The 20,256-nt window shown below is 42.3% G+C and overlaps 1 protein-coding gene across 2 annotated transcripts in view; it reads right to left on the reverse strand.

The window, feature by feature from the left end:
* Nucleotides 1–541: 541 nt before the first annotated feature.
* Nucleotides 542–20,256, reverse strand: part of LOC147230049 (arylsulfatase I-like) — a 42,187-nt gene continuing 22,472 nt past the window's right edge. For both annotated transcript variants that reach the window (XM_086153169.1, XM_086153170.1), the window contains 8 exons: nt 18,589–18,738; nt 18,443–18,517; nt 14,581–14,755; nt 10,780–11,016; nt 8,054–8,200; nt 5,277–5,424; nt 3,146–3,681; nt 542–3,071 (listed from right to left, as the gene is read on the reverse strand). In XM_086153169.1, coding sequence (XP_086009295.1) covers nt 2,649–3,071; nt 3,146–3,681; nt 5,277–5,424; nt 8,054–8,200; nt 10,780–11,016; nt 14,581–14,755; nt 18,443–18,517; nt 18,589–18,738 — 1,891 coding nt within the window. In that variant the 3' untranslated portion in view covers nt 542–2,648. The remainder of the gene's footprint in view (nt 3,072–3,145; nt 3,682–5,276; nt 5,425–8,053; nt 8,201–10,779; nt 11,017–14,580; nt 14,756–18,442; nt 18,518–18,588; nt 18,739–20,256) is intronic.

The raw sequence follows: 20,256 nt of genomic DNA on the forward strand, positions 1-20,256 counted from the left end.
TAAAATAAAATACAATTAAATTAGGTAAAAAACACATTGACAACCTCACATTTTCAGTCAACTATTTGATCATATCTATATCTATGTATCAATTTGTTTGTTGTTATGACAAAATAATCCTGACTCGATCAATTAATCGATCAATTAATTTCACACAGTAACTGCAAATTGTTGCGCTGCAAAACAGACTGTCAGGAGAGGAAAACCTGCAAAAGTTTAGTAACTAAAAGAAAAAAAAAAAGTGCTAAAATAAATGTTAAAATGTTACTTGGAAAAAGGTTGAGGTGTCGGATTGTTTCTATTAAGGTTATTACATTACTTAATCTTAATTAAACCATGTTAATCTTCATTATTTTGGTACTTTCAAAATGGTAGCTTTCAAATCAATATCACATTATAATATGCAACACAAAAACATAAATAACACTTGAGCAAGTAAAACAAGTAATAAAATGATTATTCAAGGTCAATATAATCTAAACAAATGCATGTTTATTGTTAGCTTGTTTACATCAACAAGTACATGAATTAATGACCAGCTTTATGCTCAAACGTTTTTTTAATGAGATTTAATTTTGCTGCATTGTTTTCAATGTCATTGTTGAATCAAGTAAATTGTTGCTTTCTAGTTGTTAACACTATAAGTTTAGACACGTCCGTGTCTAATATAGGCACATTTTACAAAAAAATACACTGTTGTTACTTCAAATCCGGAAAAACGATCCCAAAATATCAGTAAACAATCACAGAAGATCAAAATGTAACACAATCATTCATAAAATCCCATTCATTTATTTATCTCCACAAAGCAGCAAATACACTCAATCAACAAATAACAGCATAAAGGCGGGTTATTTAAAGAATTCAAAACGTAAACGTTGTACAATTTCTCCTCATCGATGTCCTTCATTCTAACAATAAACACTGAGACGTTGACGAGCGTCCATGTAGGCCTTTGAGCCGCTTATATTCTATAATTACAATATTATATATTCATATAAGTTAGTGCAGAATTGAACCCTGAAACTAAAAAAGGTGAAAGCTCCAAGAACTGTCGGCTGCCGTCAAGTCTTTGGAGGATGAACCAGATGCCAAACGTTTTTTTTTTCACATTAACGCATCGCCAAGAATAAAGAAAAAACAAAAAACACCCAAGAAACAACACGCTAAATATAACTCCATGTTTTTAATCGTGACTATATACAAAGTTTGAACGCGCTTTTTTTTTTTTTTTTTTTTTTCAATTAAATACCATTTTTTTTATTTGTGGGAATAGAAAAAGAAAGTGTGGACGATAGAGACCGAGTTTATGCGGTTTTAAAGAAATAGCTTTAATAGTTTTAAATGGTCCTTTATTTATATCGTGTCTTTGCACATTAAGACACGGTGAAGTAAAATGACCGAAAAACATTTCCAGCCCGTCCAAATCGACCCGGGTGAAATATTCCACAATTCTTAAACAAAATGCCAAAAAAAAAAAAAAAAAAAAATAGAATTAGTGTGAGGACGTTTCATAAATCCGGCAATAACGTCAAAAAATACGAGCGCTCAAACAGGCGTCTGAAAAACCAGCGTCGCTCCAGAAAACCGCCACAAGTTCGGTATCTGGCAAACTTTACTTTCCAGACAAAAGAGTTTAATGCTTTACGCAGATTTTTCGCCACCGGACGAGTGCGATTCCCGTTTCGAAGCGTGAGATGTGTGGGAACGAAAAACCGCCTGGATCTGGATCTGTGTTTATTGTCACGCCAATTTTTATAAGAGCAACCGCAGCTTTTTTTTTTTTTTGTGTTCTCGCCTTCGTCGTTTGTCCGGTGACCTTTTTCTTGAATTTCTGTCTTTGGCAGCAAATGGTAGAAATGATCTTCTATATATTTGATCAACGCTGCTCCTAAAAATAAAGGGAACACAAAAATATCATATCCTTAAATGCGACAAATCGAAATGAAAGTGTGAAAACTCACTCCGGGCCGATCGGACGTGGATAAAACGTCCTTAAAACGAGTCCAAATCAAACGGCGTTGCTTCCTAAGTGGACATTTCAGTTCCCTTTAGTTTGTTGACGGCTGGATTTGATAGAGTTGAAGTGAAAACCCCATTTTGAGAAACCCTGCACATCGTTTTTCTGTGTTCTTCATCCAGGCGTGATGGTAAAACCTCGCATCTTCTTCTCTCTGGACTCTTTCTTTTTGCAGCTTCTGCATTTTGCACGCCGTTACTTCTTTTATTTCGTTTGCTTTCTATCTCACGTTCCTTCTTCCCGGTCGAGGCGAAAGGCCGTTTTTTTTTTTTTGGATTTGCGTAAATCACCTTAAAGCAGGAGAAAAGCGTTGGATTCCGATGGTCTTCCTGCGCGTTTCCTCCTCGCGCCTGCGTGAGTTTTCCGGTTTTCCTAAATCTCCCGGTGCAGGACGAGCGACGTGGAAAACGAAGGAATACAAATCTGTCTTGAAGGGAGTTTTTGCACGCGTGCGAGCGGACGTTTACTTTCCCACCTGGACAGTAAAAACGATCATGTCGTCTTAAAGCGAGACTCGATCGTAGCGACGCAGGTTCGGACCCTGAGGAGGAGAAGAAGGAGGAGGGTGGAATCGAACTTCCTGTCGTTTTCCCGACACCGCCGAATTTTAAATGGCTTCGTTCGCCGCTTATATGCGATTGGACATCATCCTGGTGTTGAGTTTGAGAAAAAACGACTTGAGTTTGCAAAGCCAGCACTTGTTCTTCTTCCTCTTCCTGCCGCCGCTGTTCATTTTCTTATAGACGCCCCGATATTCTCCCTCCCTGTCCTCCTCCTCGCCCACCCAGGGCACCCAGGCTCCGTCGTGGCGGTCGGGGTCGGCGCCGGGGTCATCGGGCGGGAAGTACACCGGCACGGCGGTCCGGTTGTAGAAGGCCAGTCGGTCCAGAAGCAGCTTCACCACGTCGGGCCTCCGGTCCGCCAGGTCGCGCCGCTCGAACGGGTCGGCGGTGATGTTGAAGAGCCAGATGTTTTTGCGTCCGGAGGTCTCGTGCGGCGTCAGAAACGCCCGTTCCAGGTTCCACCAGCGTCCGGGGAGCGTGGGAAGAACCTGAGGGGGGGAAATTCGGGATTTTTCACCGAGAAAGGAGCGACTCGGAGCGTTCGTTTGCGATGCGACTTTACCTGCGGAGGGACCCACTCTCCGTGGCCGGGGTCTCCCGTCAGCAGCTTCCAGTCTCCCACCCTGATGGCGGCCTGGATCGACGTGTCCCACGGCGGCGAGGACGAATCCCGGCCGAAACCGGGCGCCGCGTGGAACCGGGACGCGTTCTTGTACTCCGGCGTCCTCCTGGACGCCTTCGCTCGTCGCCGGAACGACGTCTCGTATCCCGGCTGAGGAGGGAACGCGTGATTCCGGGAAACTGGCCTCCCGGGTTCGGACCGAAGCGCCGGAGATACCGAACGGTTCCGGCGAACCGGCGAACCTCCGCCGAACTGACGCTTCAGCCGGTGTTTGAACTTCTTCCGAGAGAAACCTTCGGATTTGAGGCTCGGCTTCGGCCGAGAGCCGGCTTTGGGCGGGAGCCGGGATTCGGGAGCCGGATCGGGAAACATCCGGGGTTTCTTCTTTAATTTAAAAGCCGATTTTTGCTTCGGTTTCTGCTTCAGCAGCTTCTTTTTCTTCTTTTTCTTCTGAAAGGTCGCACCTTTCGCCGGCCCTGCGGTCAAAGCAAAGGAAACAAAGCGGCGTGAAAGTCAGACTTCTCGGCGTCTCGGGAAGCGTGAAGGTGAGCGACGCCGTCGGTTCCTGGTCTTTCGCTCCCTCGAGGTGAACGATCGCGCGAAAAAGAGGGACGGCGTCTCCTTGAGACTCCCTGAATGCATCAGCGCTCTGCTTAATATATTGGCAATCAATGGCTGTCGGGCTGAAAGACGCCTGATGGAAAACGCATCAAATCACTTGGACGGAATATCTTCCTTGTTCGTCTTCTCTTAGACGCGTCACGCGGAATTTTAATCCTCTCCACCTGAACCCAAATAATCGTTTTTGGCAGTTTTTGTTTTTCTCCGACGTGTTGGAAGAGGCATTTCGCGGATTTCGGCGACAAACGGTAACGAGAGGCGAAACGTAATCTTTGTTTTTTTGTTTTTTTTATCCCCGTTCCCCGTCACGGAAGGTGTGTTCATCGCGGGTCACCTGCTAAAAACACATCGGTAAGAAAAGGACGCTGCAGAAGGAAGCGGATTTCTTCAAGATCAGATTCTTCAAGATTTCTAAAACAATAACAGGTTCGGACTAAAGATGCAGTCAGTCTACTTTTCAAACGACCAGGTGAAAATGATCTACCTATCTTTTTCCTTCTCGGCTCCCTTCGGAGGGAAGTCGGCGTCGTCGTTTTTATGAACGCTCTGAAAACGCCGCGCCAAATTTCCCTTTTTCGGCAATGACGTAGTAATAAAAAAAAATTAAAAAAAGTCCACCTCCCATTCTGAAGTGATATATTTTAGTTTCTTTACTGGGTCCGGATCCCAAACTCATTTTTATACCCATAAGTTTCGAAGACATAAATTGGAGGCTAACGCGCTAGCTTGCTAGAACGCGCCGTTATGTGCACGTGCGCAGTGACGCCGGTGTCAGAAAAGGTCAGATTGTGACGTCTACCTTTTAACGCCAGGCGATTTACACACACTACCTGTGTGATCGATCGGTAGATCGCGATCAATATTTTGGGCACAGCTGGTCTGGAGTCTGGAATTGCTAAATACTGAGTCCTAACTGGTCTTGGTCGGGGTCAGAGGTCGGCAACCTTTACCATTCAAGATTTAACTTTGAAATTTAAAATGAATTAACACGAGGTATGACGTTATTTTATCTATGAACGAAATATGTCATCTTTTTTTTTTAGTGACAAAATGACATTTCTGCACGCAACAAAACATTTTGACCTGGTTTTGAAGACGTCGGGTTGAAAGTTTACTTTGAAGCAAAATATTCCACGTCTATTTGAGTCCTCGCATTATCAAAAAAAAAAAAAAAAAAAAGGCGAGTTTAAATGATCCAAAAACGTCCTCCCTCTCCGTTTGCTGTCATCCTTTAAAAAAACCAATGTTTTATTTAGATGTTCCAAGATCTTCAAAATTTAAAATGACCTTTTAAAAAAATGAACTAAACTAAAATACCTCAGAATGAAACACTTTTCAAGACGGATCGCAGGGATAAACGGTTTCATCTGAACTTCTCCATCCACCTCACGCGATGTCACAAAACCACTATCTTGACGAGGCGTCGTGTGTTTTCAGAAAGGCGTTTTACCGGCCGCTCTCTCGGCGCCGGAGTCCCAGGTGGAGGTCGGAGCCGAGGGTTTGTGCAGCGGGTCGATGTTGTGGAGGATCTCCTGCCGCGGCGACTCCTTCCCCTCGCTGATGGACGGCCAAACGTCGAACCCGTCCAGGCCTCGGCTCTGAGGACCAGCGGAGCAGAACTTCAGGTTGACCTCCGGAGAAAATGTTTGTTTTTTTAACAACAGAATCCTTTCATTCATTCTGGGTGCAGCTTATAAGGGGTCGCGGTGGGGTCGCGGTGGGGTCGCGGTGGGGTCACGGCGGGGTCGCGGTGGGGTCACACCAAGACACATTCAAGCATTTTCTGTCTCCAGACATTAAACCACTCGCTCATTCATTCACACACCAGCTGTTTTTGGAGATATCGGCCCCAAAATCCCCCAAATTCCTATCATTGCTGTTGTTTTGGTTGCCTGTTTTCACCTTCTTTTTTTTTTTTCCATCCTGTTGTCCATTCCTATCCTTAATATTGTTGTTCTAATTGTCTCTCTGTTTATATTTATATTCATATTTATTGACACTAGAACTGTCCATTCCTATCCTTAATATTGTTGTTCTAATTGTCTCTCTATTTATATTTATATTCATATTTATTGACACTAGAACTGTCCATTCCTATCCTTAATATTGTTGTTCTAATTGTCTCTCTATTTATATTTATATTCATATTTATTGACACTAGAACTGTCCATTCCTATCCTTAATATTGTTGTTCTAATTGTCTATTTATATTTATATTGAGATGAGATGAGATGAGAACAACTTTATTAATCCCAAAGGAAATTGTTGTGCCAGAGTTTGAAGTAAAAAACATAACAGTAATAGATAATAGTAGAAAGGAGGAAGAATAAGAAATATAATGATATATTGATATATATTAATAAATATATTCATATTTATTGACACTAGAACTGTCCATTCCTATCCTTAATGTTGTTGTTCTAATTTTCTCTATTTATATTTATATTCATATTTGTTGACCCTAGAACTGTTTTGCTGCCCCCACAGGGATCAATGAAGTTTATTTTGTCTTAAATAGATATTCATGAAAAGGATATCCCAACTTTACAAGACTTTTAATAATTATAAAAGTATTAAAAAAAGGTTCTCATACCCTTTTGTAATATTTCAACTAATACCGGGCTCATTTCTTTGATATTTTAAGGGCAGGGGGGTTTAGTGCTGCTGTTTTCAAGTAAATTTCATCAAAAAAAAATCCCTTTATTTTCCCCTTTGATGACAAGCGAAGCTATGGCGGATATTTATTTGCTCCGAGCCTCCGAACCGTCGCAAAACGCATCTTTGAAGTCCAAAACAAAGACCGAGACTAATGTGAAAAGTACAATGATATGAAGGATGATAGGAGGCCACGTCTTAAGCGCTGAAATCCACATGTGCATCCACTCTGATTGCTGAAAAACAAAAAACAAATAACTTTGGTTTTGGTGAAAGGGGAGGCGGGAGTTTCTTTCCAGAACGAATTTGAAGACGTCTTATTTTTCGAGCCGAGGCGGATTCGCTCATCTCGTCAAACGACGGAAAGTTGCGAGCGCACGGAGCCGGCGGAGCTGATCGGGAGCCGTGCACAGATGGCACTGACTCACCGGTGGAAGCAATTTATGTCTGAGCTGCAAAAAAAAAAAAGCAAAAAAACAAAGCAACAATGAGGTCAGTGTCAAAAAAAAAACAAAAAAAACACACAAAAGCACGTTTCCTCCAACTTAAAGGCCGGAGATGTTATCTAAATATATGAAGGCTGTGAAACCCCGGGAGAGAAAATAAAATCGGCGGGAGACCGAGACCACACGCAAATACAGCTGGAACACACACACACACACACAACACAAACAATTAGAAAAAGCCAACTGTTCCAGTATTGCAGCGCAGACATCTTGGAAGGAAATGCAACGTGAAGTGTGTTATTTTTTTTTTTCTTGAAAATATGAATTAATCACATCATTTGCAAGTAAAGTCACTTCCAGGACATTTATTTCAAATCCTGACAGGGATTTCTGGCAGCAGGTTAGTCCAGGGGTCGGCAACCCCAAACACCCAAAGAGACATTTGGACCCGGTTTCCTCAGAAAAGAAAACACTGGGAGCCGCAATTACTTTTTGACGTCTAAAATAAAGGTACCGCTGTGTATATTGCTTTTTATTACCTTTACACTTTGTATAAACAAGTGTGTTGCTTCTGAAATTCACAAAATATTAGGGAGAAAATTAAATTTTATTTATGTAATGAACTCATTTTGAGCTTTGGGCTTTCAGAGCGTGTAGCGGAGCCTTGACCTGAATTTTAAAAATAAATCGGGAAAAAAATCACTGTGTCAGTAAACAATAAAAAATAAATATTGGCAAAATATCTTCATAAATATTTATTTTACCTGGTTTATGGGACTTCTGCTCCTGAACTTCTGCGCACAGCATCCGCAAATCGGCGGGTATACCGGCGAGTGTGACGTTATTTTGAGCGGCGAAAAATAATAAATATCATTTTATTTAATAGACTTAGAACTAAAAGTTAAAAAAAGGAATGAACACAAATGAAATACACTTCAATTAAATATTTATAATTTATTTCCCCAAGCCGCTCGGAGCCGCGGTGTAAAGATGGAGGAGCCGCGGGTTGCCGACCCCTGGGTCAGGGGGTTCAATGAGTCCCCGAAACCCGAAAATGAAAAGGTTCACGGCGTAATGAGCTGATGAAAGAGTAAACCAGAGAGAGAGGGAATGTTGTTCCACTGACCTGGCTGATGTTTCCCCCTGCCAGGCCCACCAGCGTGGGGAACCAGTCTGTGATATGAAGAAGAGCGTTGGAGATCCTCCTCCGGCGCCTCAGCAAGGGACTGTGAACAAACGCCACCCCGCGGATTCCACCCTCCCAGTAGGTTCCCTGAAAGCAACACATTTCACAACATTAGCGGGATTTGACACGGAGGGCAAATATTTCTACAACCTCCACATTATGAGTGTGTTGGAATGGGGATTTTTTTTTTTTCTTTTTTTTAAGGGGGTGGATTTTCGCTTGAAAACTGGCCAAAGGAAGATGCAAATATTTAGACTGTGATGCACTTCTCTGGTCGTCCGCCCACTCTTCCCATCCTGTCTGCACTCGGGTGCCGTCATCCATGGCTTTGCAGGGTTCAGGGAGGCTTCGCTGGATCTTCTGCGTCTGTCTTACCATTATTTACACCATTAAAACTATTGTGTCCTGTCAGCTATCTGAGTAGAGGCTTGAAAACACACCAAAAGGGCTCCAAAAATAATTATTTTTGCTTGCTTACACACATCTCTGGAAAGCGTCGGAGGAAGAGCCTGTGTTTGCTCCAAACGTCATCGGAAACTACGTTTTCTGTGCTATATGGAACATAAATGTACTGCTCAAAAAAATAAAGGGAACACTTGAACAACACAATGTAACTCCAAGTCAATCCCACTTGTGTAAAATCATAGTGTCCACTCAGGAAGCAACACACATTCATTTGGACTTGTTTTAAAGACATTACATCAAAGTTGGATCAGCCTGGAGTTTGTTTTTACACTTTAATTTGGAGTGTGATTCCTAATCCAGACCTCCATGGGTTGATACAATTGATTTCCATGGATCATTTTTGTGTGATTTTGTTGTCAGCACATTCAACTGTGTAAAGAGCAAAGTATTTCATAAGAATATTTCATTCATTTAGATCTAGGATGTGTTTTTTAAGTGTTCCCTTTATTTTTTTGAGCAGTGTATTTATTTTGGAGGACTTATGCGGTGCAGGTTTTTTTCAAATCTCATTCAGTTTGGCTTCTTGGATCCAGCTCTCTAACTGGGCAGCGGATGTGTGTGTTTTTTCCTTTTCACGTCCGCTATCGTCATGTACGTGTCAGTGCTAATGTTATTATTAGGGAGACACCATTTGTGGCCGAGCCTCTCACACACTCTTGCTAACCTTCGCTCTCTCTCGCTCTTCCTACATCAACCGGTCGAGACAGAAAGCCGCCCGCATTGAACTCAGACCCGTCCGAGGTTTCAGAGAGGCGAAAGTGTTTCAGTGAAGCTAAGATGTTTCAGAGAGGCTAAAGTGTTTCTTTGAGGCTAAAGTGTTTCAGCAAAGCTGAAGTACTTCGGCAAAGCTAAAGTGTTTCTGCGAGGCTGAGGTAATCCAGCAATGCTAAAGTGTTTCACGGAAGCTCAAGTGTTTCAGCGATGCTAAAGTGTTTCAGCGAGGGTAAAGTGTTTCAGTGAAGCTAAAGTATTTCTGTGAAGCTAAAGTGTTTCAGCGAAGCTAAAATGTTTCAGAGAGGCTAAAGTGTTTCTTTGAGGCTAAAGTGTTTCTGCGAGGCTAAAATGGTTCCGTGAGGCTAAAGTTTTTCTTAGAGGCTAAAGTGTTTCTGCAAAGCTGAAGTATTTCGGCGAAGCTAAAGTGTTTCTGCTAGGCTAAAGTGGTTCAGTGAAGCTAAAGTGATTCAGCGAAGGTAAAGTGTTTTTGCGAGGCTGAAGTAATCCAGCGATGCTAAAGTGTTTCAATGAAGCTAAAGTGTTTCAGTGAAGCTAAAGTGTTTCAATGAAGCTAAAGTGTTTCTGTGAAGCTAAAGTGTTTCTGCTTGGCTAAAGTGTTCCAGCAAGGTTAAAGTGTTTCAGCGAAGCTGAAGTGTTTCAGGGAGGCTAAAGTGTTTCAACAAAGTTAAAGTGTTTCTGTGAAGCTAAAGTGTTCCAGCGAGGTTAAAGTGTTTCAGCGAAGCTGAAGTGTTTCAGGGAGGCTAAAGTGTTTCCTCCCAACCGCCACCAAGCGCTTGCTCGCTGGGGGAGTGTTTGGTTCCTGTAAATCCCCTGAGCTTGGCGCTCCAGACCTGCTCTACATGTTAAAATACCACAAGACAACCGTGTTGTGATTTGGAAGAAGAGGAACAACATCTGAAGTGACTCGACTTTGCACCGTCCGCAGTTTCTCTGATGCGGGCGTATTTGGGCCGTTTTACAATTTAACGTAGTTGCTGTTGATTTGTATTTTAGCCTATTTTGGCCTTTGCTTCCAACAGAAAAGATGACCAGCTGTTTCCACTCTGAGGAAACAGGGAGCTGATGAGACAGTGTGGTGGTTATACACCGTAAGAATGTTTGTATAATTCTAAAACTATGACAAAAACTAGAAAATTCAGCTTGTTGACCTCAAATGAGTTTGGCATTTGCATTCTTTATCAGTTCTTCAACAATACGAGGTTTCTTCCAAGGTTTCCCGTTAGTTTTGTTTCAGGGAAATATTATCTAATATTGAGAAAATAATCATTTCAGATGGAATAATCCAAAAGTTTAGAGTTTCTGGATCCAATTTTCCTGAAAATCCAAAGCACATCAGATGGGACTAAATGTCTGGAATCAATGAAATGTTTCTTTGAAATAATATCCTGAAACCAGCATAAAATAGTATTTTTGGAATAAACAAAGCTTGTGCCTTCCAGACATTTCCCAGAATGCAAAGACGTTACCTTGCGGCCCCTCAGGGGCCAGTTACTCCCGCCCGTAAAAGGCTGGGCGCCGTTGTCTGTGGAGTAGATGATGACGCTGTTCTTGTAGTAGCCGTACTTTCGGAGGGCGTACGTGACGTTGCGGACCGCCTCGTCCACTGTGGTAACCATGGCGGCAAACTTCCTCCTCGCGACGTTCGCCATGTCTCGGTACGGGTAGATAAAGGACTTGGGAGGCTGCAGAGGAGTGTGAACTGCCTGTTGGGTATACATTTATGTTCATTTATTTATTTACGTCTAGATTTTGAGATTAATAACGAAAAGTATGCTTCACAGTACAAAGAGACCAAGTTGACCAAGACTGATGGGATCAGAGGTGAGGGACAGCACAGATGTTTTGGAGATAAAGTCAGAGTCCAGACAAGAGACAAGGTAAGTGGTACAGATCATGAATCACTTTAAACTGCAACCGTAGCCTGCAGGGGTAGAACCTTACCTCAGCAAAGGGTCTTGGCTCAGGAAAAGCCCTTACTGACAGACCTGGTCCACCCACATGCCCGAAAGGTATGTCCGGTAGTACCTATTCTAGTCAACACACAGCCTAGGAGAGGGGAAACTCAAACCACCTGCTGCCTGGAAGGTCATTCCTCTTCAGGAACAAGCTAGGAGAAGGCAACTCTGACCTTCCTTGCAAACTATACCTCCTTAGGCAAAGGCTGGGCGGTGCATACCCCAAAAAACAAAGCTGCACCTTCCTGAGCTGCCATACATGTGGCAGTTCCTGCATCTGTGTAGCAATGACCCTTCCAAAGTGAGAGGGTGGTGAGAGGACTGCACAACACTTAAAACTTCTGTACGCCGCTAAGACAGGTATCCTGTTCAGAGACAACAAACAACCATACCAGCTTGTACCCGTAAGTCCCGTGGCAACGGAGCAGTGACAACGGGAGCAGGGAAAGGATGCTGCTTGAGCTCCTAGTCATTACTCTGCATGCTGGTGGCTGTAGGGTGATGGCCATTTACTGTTCACCGGTGTCCTCCCTCGGACACAGAGCAGCCATTTTTAGGGATGCCACTGGTCTCCCCACAAGGGGAATAGAAAGCATACCCTAAACAAAACCTGCTCCAGACAGCTTGGTAGGCAACATTTGCCCCAGCCAGTCAGAACAAGAGACTCTTAATCCTTGCAGAGTGGAAAGTCTGCATCCTGCTTGACGGGCAATTGACCAATTTGCCGCTCAGCCTTCATTGCCAGGACCCTTGCGGATCGCTACAGCTGTCTCCAGTGAGACCAGAGTAGCCGGTAAGACCCAGTTTGAGGAGGTCGGAGGAGGCAACACCTTTCACTGCAGACCTGAAGATGATATGAGAACCTCTGGAGTTGGTTTTAGCATGTGCACCGGCCAAGCAAGACAACTGGAGAGCCTTCCCCAAGGCATCACTGAGTTCCAAAGAACCCTTCTACAACGATCTCAGCAGCTTCCTGACCGGGGTCAGCAAGAAGGACAAACATCTGACTTGACCAGAAGAGGTGGACACGCCAAGGCGAGCCCATTTGGAAGCTCAACGATGGATACCTAGAACGCCATACAACACTCTGGAGGAAAAGATTCAGGACGCACGGTGCAGCTTTCACCTGCAGAACGGAGACCTGGAACAACAACGGAAGATCTTCATGGACAAAAATCCATCTGTAAGTGATATTTTGGTTTATTATCAGAGACGGTAGCATTGAAGAGAAGGTGGAGCAGAGGTGGAGGTCGCAGAGATTAAGATGCTGAGGTTCTCTTTGGAAGGGACCAAGCTGGATCAGGAAGTCCACTAGAGGGACAGCACATGACAACACATTGATGATTTGGAGATAAAGTCAGGTATAGAAAATGAATGCATGAGCGCAGAAAAAAAGAGGCAACCGTTTTCTTGGAAATGATATAAGAAAGATAATTTGCAAAAGACGACTTGTAGAAACAAAGTAAACAAAGTAACAAACAAACAAAGTAAAATTCCTTAATTCCTTAACCTTCTTTCTAGTTTGTTGTCCAAAACCTCCTCTTAATTTCCAAGTTAACTCAGAACACCATATCCTGTCTTTTTTGACTCCTTCCTATTTAGACGTGCAGTTCTTTACACGTTTGTCTATTCTGGCTTCATTTCTGTGCAATTATTCCAGGAAACTGTTAACATCGGAAAAGGTCTGCGATTTTATCACGTGCACGTGCTTTGATTCATAATATGTCTTGATGGAAGGTGAATTCCGACGGCAGTTTAAAAACTACTTACCGTGCACGAGGCAGGGTCGCCCTGCAAAAACACACCCTTTTAGGTTGATACACTTTTGACCTCGAATTCAAATATTCCGTGTTTATTTTTGTTTTTTTTTTTGACATGAAACAGCTCAGCTAAATGAGCCAAACAGCGTCTTTCACTTCGGCCTCAGCGCCTGTAAATAGGCGACTCTTTCATGTGGCTCCGGTGTTTCTTTCAAGCTCTTTGCTCCAGCGACCAGACGAAAAAAAAACAAAACATGAAAACACATTTTTCAGCCGGCTTTGAATACCGTTTTTTTTTGCATATTTTGCAACAAAAAAAAAAAAAAGGGAACACTTGTTCTTGATGTTTCCGACGGGCTACGGCTAAAAAAAACCCCGCGCTAAGACGTTTTTAGTCAAATAGAGATAATATCTTCAACTCTCCAAATATTTTTTGATGGATGTCCATTTGTCAAGATACAGGTCTGTCTGAAGTCCATGGAGTTTCCATCCTGAAGCCTCGGACGCCGCTGGTCCAGTAGGTTTGTGGGGTTTGAGCCAGTTTATTGGGATCATTTTATGTGCAATTAATAGAAGAACTCTAAGCGAAAACACCTGGTTTTTCCTTAAGTCGCTTGTTGATGCCGTACCCATAATAACTTGCTGTGGATCAATTGGTCTGTTTAATTTTAAAATCTCACTTATTTGTTTTTTTTTACCTCTTCCCAGAATTTCATCAGTTTAGGGCCGTCCCAAAAAATTATGCCACAGCCCCTCCGACACAGGGGAGAACAGTTATTATCATAAGAAGCTATTATCAAGGGAGTTTTAAAAGACCTTATTCTTAACTTCCAGCTGAAGTCCCTCCATGTTGGGCTGCTTAAACATTGTTGCCAGGGCAACCAAGAACTCTCCCATTCTCCATCAGCAATCACGGCATTAGATTCCAGTTCCCACTTCGCTTTCACATCCAGTGTGTCCACTGAAGTGTCCATACGTATCCTGCCATATATATCTGATGTTGTATTTTTAATGTTCATTTTGTTCTCAACTATCTCAATCCAATATTGTTCAAAATGAGTCGAAGCTTCTTTAATGTTGTCCCGTTCTTTGTGTGTCATCAAATAATGTCGAATTTGAAAACATCTAAATAAATCCTTAGAGTCAATGTCGTATTTTGCCTGAAGTTGTGAAAAAGCCTTCAGAGTTCTTCCTTCAAATAAGTGATTTATTGTGATTAAACCTTTCCCTGCCCATCGAATGAAACCACCGTCCATCTTTGCAGGCAGAAAATCACCTGCTGCTGTTATTTTCACTGCCCTCGATAGAGACGGAGGTCGATTCGGGAATCGTCTTGTCTTTTCCCAAACCTTTAGCGTACGGTTGACATATTCATTTTGTATCTTAAGTCCACGTCTTACTTTTGAATTTAGAAAGGGAAGAGTTGAAAGCGACACATTTTGAACTGAACCTCGCTCTATATGCACCCATCTGGTGTCCATATCTAGTTTTATCCATGAGACCGATTTTCCAAGTTGCGCTTAAGACGTTTTTGACGCTAATGTTTGCGTACCTGCAGGGAGAGCAGCAGGAAGAGCGGCCGCTCTGCCGGGTGGTGACTCTCCAGGATCTTGCGGGCTCGCTGCGTGAACAGCATAGTTGAATACTTTCCTTCCTGCCCCCACGCCACACTTTCATTATCGTGGAGGTCGTAACCACACAGGCCGGGGCCGTCGCACGATCCGTAGCTGCAGAAAAGACCAGGCAAATAAAGCAAACGATAGCGAGGCTGCATTTATAGCTACGCGTGATTCCGCAAACGCCGTCTGCTTTGGATAAAGTTATAACCGCTACATTAACTTCGTATTTATTCAACAATTTGTGTTTTCGAATGATTGATTGTCACGATGACAAACGCGCCTCTTGTCCTTTGTGGTTAAAGCCGACCTCGGCATGAAGGCGGGTTTTGTGAAGTGTGAAGAAAAATAGCAGCTAAATGAAGTTCGTCGTCATCAACGATGATTCTTTCATTATCTACACCGCTTATCCTGCTCTCATGCATGTGAAACATCATTATTATTTGTTATTATTTCTAAAGACTTTATTTTTTAAGAGATCATTTTTAGAAATTCAATTCATGAATACTAATCATTATACGATTACGCATTATAGCAAAACAGGAAGTGCGCAAGAGGTCGATAAAGCGGCTGATGTTGGTTTAATCCTTAAACAGAGAAATGAAAAGAAAGCAGTGGAAAAGAAAATATCAAGATTTAACAATAAAACATAGCAATTCGAGCTGACAAATACATTTAAAACCATTTAAAAAGGTGACTTTTATCCCGCGAATCTCCCGATAAACGCTTAGGAATGAAACTCATGCGTCAGATTTAAATGTTTTCCCCATTTAAAGAGTAATTTCATTTTTTTCTTTGATTTAAATGTTTGTGACAGATGTGTGAATACATAACTTAAAAAATGACGACAGCATTACTGGTTGGCAAATGATATATGAATAGCTTTCTTATAATCGTGACTTCCAGCGGTGTTCTTTGAACCTTTTGGGGCACAAAAAAATAAAAATAATAAAAAATCTGGCGACACACCAGCGATCAAAAGATTAGAAATGACTTTTTGTGGATTCCAGAGAATTTAATTGCTGTGCTTGTCGCTGCATCGCAGGCGCAGACACTTAATGACAAATTGTTTTTGCACTCGCTGAATAAAACATTTTTGAGCCAACTAAGCGAAATCTGACAATTTCCAATTCAGCCGGTGAAAGTCTTAATATATTTTAATAATATTTTAATTAAAAATGCGATGTAATTGTTGGGGGAGTTTTCAGCAAATTTTCTCACGACGTCCTGTTTTTTTTTTTTTTTTTTCCTCTCCATAGATCCAGTAGTTTTCCTGCTTGCCAATTTGTTTTTTTTAATGGTGTGAATTTTCCAGACCAATAATCCAACATTAATTGGTTAGTAAAGATTTTTTTTTTGTTTAATTTCTTCGCGGTTATTAAAAAGTAATTGCTTTATGAGCTTTTTAGAGAAATAATTGTTAGTTTGTTTTTAAGTAATCTTTATTTCAGAGGTGATGTCCTGTTAATTTATTCATGGAACTTCCTCCTATCAGTTCTGAGCTCTGTACAAAAAAAAATAATGGGAAAAATGGGAAACATTGTAATGCATATATTTTGTCCACTGAATATAAAGTAGAGGATGTTTTTAAAAATAGTTTTCTCTCAAGGAAATGACATATAAAGTACACAATATAAACTATGTACATTAATAGTATTAATCATGGATCTTTTGTGGCTGTTTAAGGGCTCGTCTTCACATCCGCTACATTTTCTTTTATTCTCCGGCTCGTAATTCCTACCGCTTTATAATTATTCATTTATTCGTTTTTGTTTGACTTCATTGTCGATTCCATTTTGTTTTCCACTTCGCCGCTTCAACTCTCTTCAAAGTGCACTTCGAAAAAAAAATCAGAAAGACGATTTTGAAACGCGCTCGATGTTCTCGATGCCAGACGGGAAATAAAGGGATCGCGAAATCGGAATTTGATAAAAATGGGTGTGTTTGGACAATTTTATTGCACAGTTTGTTAAAAGTATCTTGATGTGAGGCTTTGACAGAAGACTCACATCTTCAACCAAAGATATCCAACAAGGCAAATGTCATTTGGGAGGGAGGTGGGCATTCAGTCGCTAAAAAAGATGGATTTTGCAGATGGTTTTACAACAAATAAGGACAAAATCCAGATCCCTGCATTTGATCATAGCGCTCGCTGCTTCTTCTTTTCCTTTGCGCTTTTCCCTTCAGTGGAATCCAGATTCTCCTTCTCTCGGGCCAAATAAGAATGTGTAACTTTGACGGAAGAAGTGGCTAAAAAAAATTGCAACCTCGCTAAATGACCCATCGGGTAAGTTGAATTCTATAATAACTGAAAGCAGCAAGACGTCAGGCTACTATTTTGACATTTGTGTATCGTCTTCCTCAGCTATGATCAGAAACAAGACGGTTCCAACCCCTGAGGACTGACGAGGCTCTCAAGATGCATTGAAACAGCTGCAGTTAAATGAAGAGGCGGCCAAAAAAAACAAGACAACCCAGTGTGAGTGAAACATCTTCTGCCACAGCGGTTGCTGGACTTTTGTCCAAAAGTCTGGATTTAAACTAATTAAGAAAGGATTCATGGATAAAAGGTCTGCAGTTTTGGTTGTTTTTGATTGATTTGGTCGATTGTTGGCAAAGCTTATCGATCAACGTTGGGTCTTTTTAACGTCGGTGGAAACACTGTCGACGAAGCTGACCGACACTTTTATAGACTTTTGATTGGTCCGCTGGCACTGGATTCGGGAACACGCCGTTAGCTTGAGCTCCAAACTATTTCGACCTGTTTGAACGTATCGGATCAGCGTGGAGGAGAGCGATGCTTAACATCCCTTCCAGATCGACCCTAAATTTGAAAAAGGTGTTTGCCAGGCTCAGTTGTAAAACAGGAATCCGATCGGGTCGACGTTTGGCGCCAAACAAAACTGCTGAAACCAATTCGGAAGCTTCTGCTTATCGAGGAGCAGATTTTCCCGAAGCGAGTAGCGCTTCTAGATTTGACAGATGTTTAATGGTGCCCTATTTTTCGCCAATTTTCCTCCGATGGGAAAAATAAAGGAGTTCCTCATGCACGTCTCATCGTAACGCCTCGAAAAGAGACATTCACGAGGTTTTAACCTGTATTTTTAAATGTTGAAGTCACTCGAAGGAACATTTATCGGCACCGAAAGGTCGAAATTCCTCTTTCTACTCGATACATCGTGATCCCACGCAGATCTAAGAATCTCCTAGATTTTGTCGTATTTTCTTACTTTGATGTTGATATACGTTCTTTAATATAAATTCCAGTGTCTGCATACTTTTTAAATGGACGCACTGTTACACATCTGGATCCCGACAGATCACAGAGATTCCTTTGTCCGCGGGTCTTTTTACTAGGATCAGGATGGCAGAGGAAAAAGACAAATATTCAAGCGTGGGCCGCCGAACGCGTTCTTCCGTCCCGAAAAAAACAGATACATGGCCTCTTCACATCTGCCACTCTCCACGCCGCTGCGACGACAACCGATTATACACGCAAATGTCTTTTTGGACGACCCGTTTACAATCCAGCTGCAAAGTCGGACTCAGATGGTTGACGGCCTGAGAGGCGGCCCGGTGAAAATGCCTTATCTGGGTGGAGATGCTTTCTAGCTGCTCTTATTACTTACAGCTTGAGCACATTTTTGACTCGTGTTGGGGTCAGAACCGAAGTGGATGTAAAAGAAAAAAAAAAAAAAAGGATGGCTGACCAATCAGAGGTCATCTGGAACGAGTCATGACATTGCGCTATGTTATATTTCGACCGTAAACTAAGAGTCCGCGCTTCTCAAAACCTACCTGTAGTAATCCACGCTTCCGGTTAACGAACCGAAGAAAGTGTGGAACCCCTTCCTGGTTGGCAGGCACGCTTTCCTGGAGGAAACCGACACCCAGTTTTCACCATCGGGGGATCACGAGCAAAGAAAAGCGCTTCCCCGCCTCACCTGTAGAAGCCCAGGTGCCATTTGCCCACCATGTGCGTGGAGTATCCGGCCTGCTGGAGCCTCTCGGGCAGCGTGTCCATGTGCAGAGGCAAGCAGCTGGGCTGGCTGGGTCTGATGATGGAGTGCTGCAGTCCCGTGTGGATCTGATATCTGGAAGAAAAAAAAAGCCTTTCGCTGGTTTCTTTGGGTCGTTCGATCGCCCGCCGAGCCTCGCGTTCGGACTCCAGGGGTCGTTTTGAACGCAGGGAATGGAAAGATGGGGGTTGAATGCGCTCAACGCGAAGCGGATCTTTTGCCGAATGACTTTTTATCCACGGCAGCGATGAGGTCGGCATCCAAATGTCTAGTCCAGGGGTCGGCAACCCTCAGCACCCAAAGAGACATTTGGACCCGGTTTCCTCGGAAAAGAAAACTCTGGGAGCCGCAATTACTTTTTGACGTCTAAAATAAAGGTATCGCTGTATATGTTGCTTTTTATTACCTTTACATTTTTTATAAACAAGTGTGTCGTGTGTTGCTTCTGAAATTCACAAACTATTACGGAAAAATATTAAATTTAATTAATGTAATGAACTCATTTTGAGCTTTGGGCTTTCAGAGCGTGTAGCGGAGCCTTGACCTGAATTTTAAAAATAAATCGGGAAAAAAATCACCGTGTCAGTAAACAATAAAAAATAATCATTTGCAAAATATCTTCATAAATATTGATTTTACCTGGTTTATGGGACTTCTGCTACTGAACTTCTGCGCACAGCCTCTGCAAATCGGGACTTTACCGGCTGGCGGGTATACCGGCTTATTTTGAGCACCATAAAATAATGAATATTATTTTATTTAATATTTCAAGATCACAATAATCTTCCAACTTAGAACTAAAAGTTAAAAAAAGGAATTAACGCAAATGAAATACACTTCAATTAAATATTTATAATTTATTTTCCCAAGCCGCTCGGAGCCGCAGTGTAAAGATGGAAGAGGTTGCCGACCGCTAGTCTAGACAAAACTGGAGTGACAAATCTGGTGTGGGATTATCCAAAAGCCTTTGTAAAATCAGACTTTCAGAGGAGATTGAACTATTTGCGGGACAAACAAACTGGATGTAGCAGATGTAGCGCCATGCAGCCATGTGGCTTCAATAGTAACGCCGCCGTGAGACAAAAAACGATATCACGGTATCAAATCGATTACAGACGATTAAATTGTGACCCAAGAACGGCAGAGAGCGCGGTAGAATTGCCATCTGTTTTTGACCCTCGCAGTCATAAGTCTGGATTTATTTGGATTTGTACTGATATCTGGGATTAATTTAACCTGAAAAGACATTTAAAAATGACCCCCGAAAATACAAGAAATGACTTAAGAAATGGTCAAAAATGATCAGTTCATTCATTGAGAATATTGGAAAAAAACTACCGGTGACTTTAATGACTATACATGTAATGTTCATTACTGAGCAGGAACGGCGAAAATTTTACATTCCGGATTCAACCAAACGTCCTTAACTGATGTCATGTCTTGGTTAAATAATGTTGCTAACATTTGGATGTTAGATGTATCGTCAATGTCTGCACGTTTAAAGGAACGACTGGCACCGAAGCATCTCCGCTCAAAGCGATACCACAACTTGAAACCACTTGGGTAAAAGTAGAAAAGCAGGATTTTCCGTCT

The sequence above is a fragment of the Fistularia commersonii genome, chromosome 10 (assembly GCF_037954325.1).
Source record: "Fistularia commersonii isolate RoL2024-O1a breed Wild chromosome 10, RoL_Fcom_v1.0, whole genome shotgun sequence".
Lineage (NCBI taxonomy): Eukaryota > Metazoa > Chordata > Actinopteri > Syngnathiformes > Fistulariidae > Fistularia > Fistularia commersonii.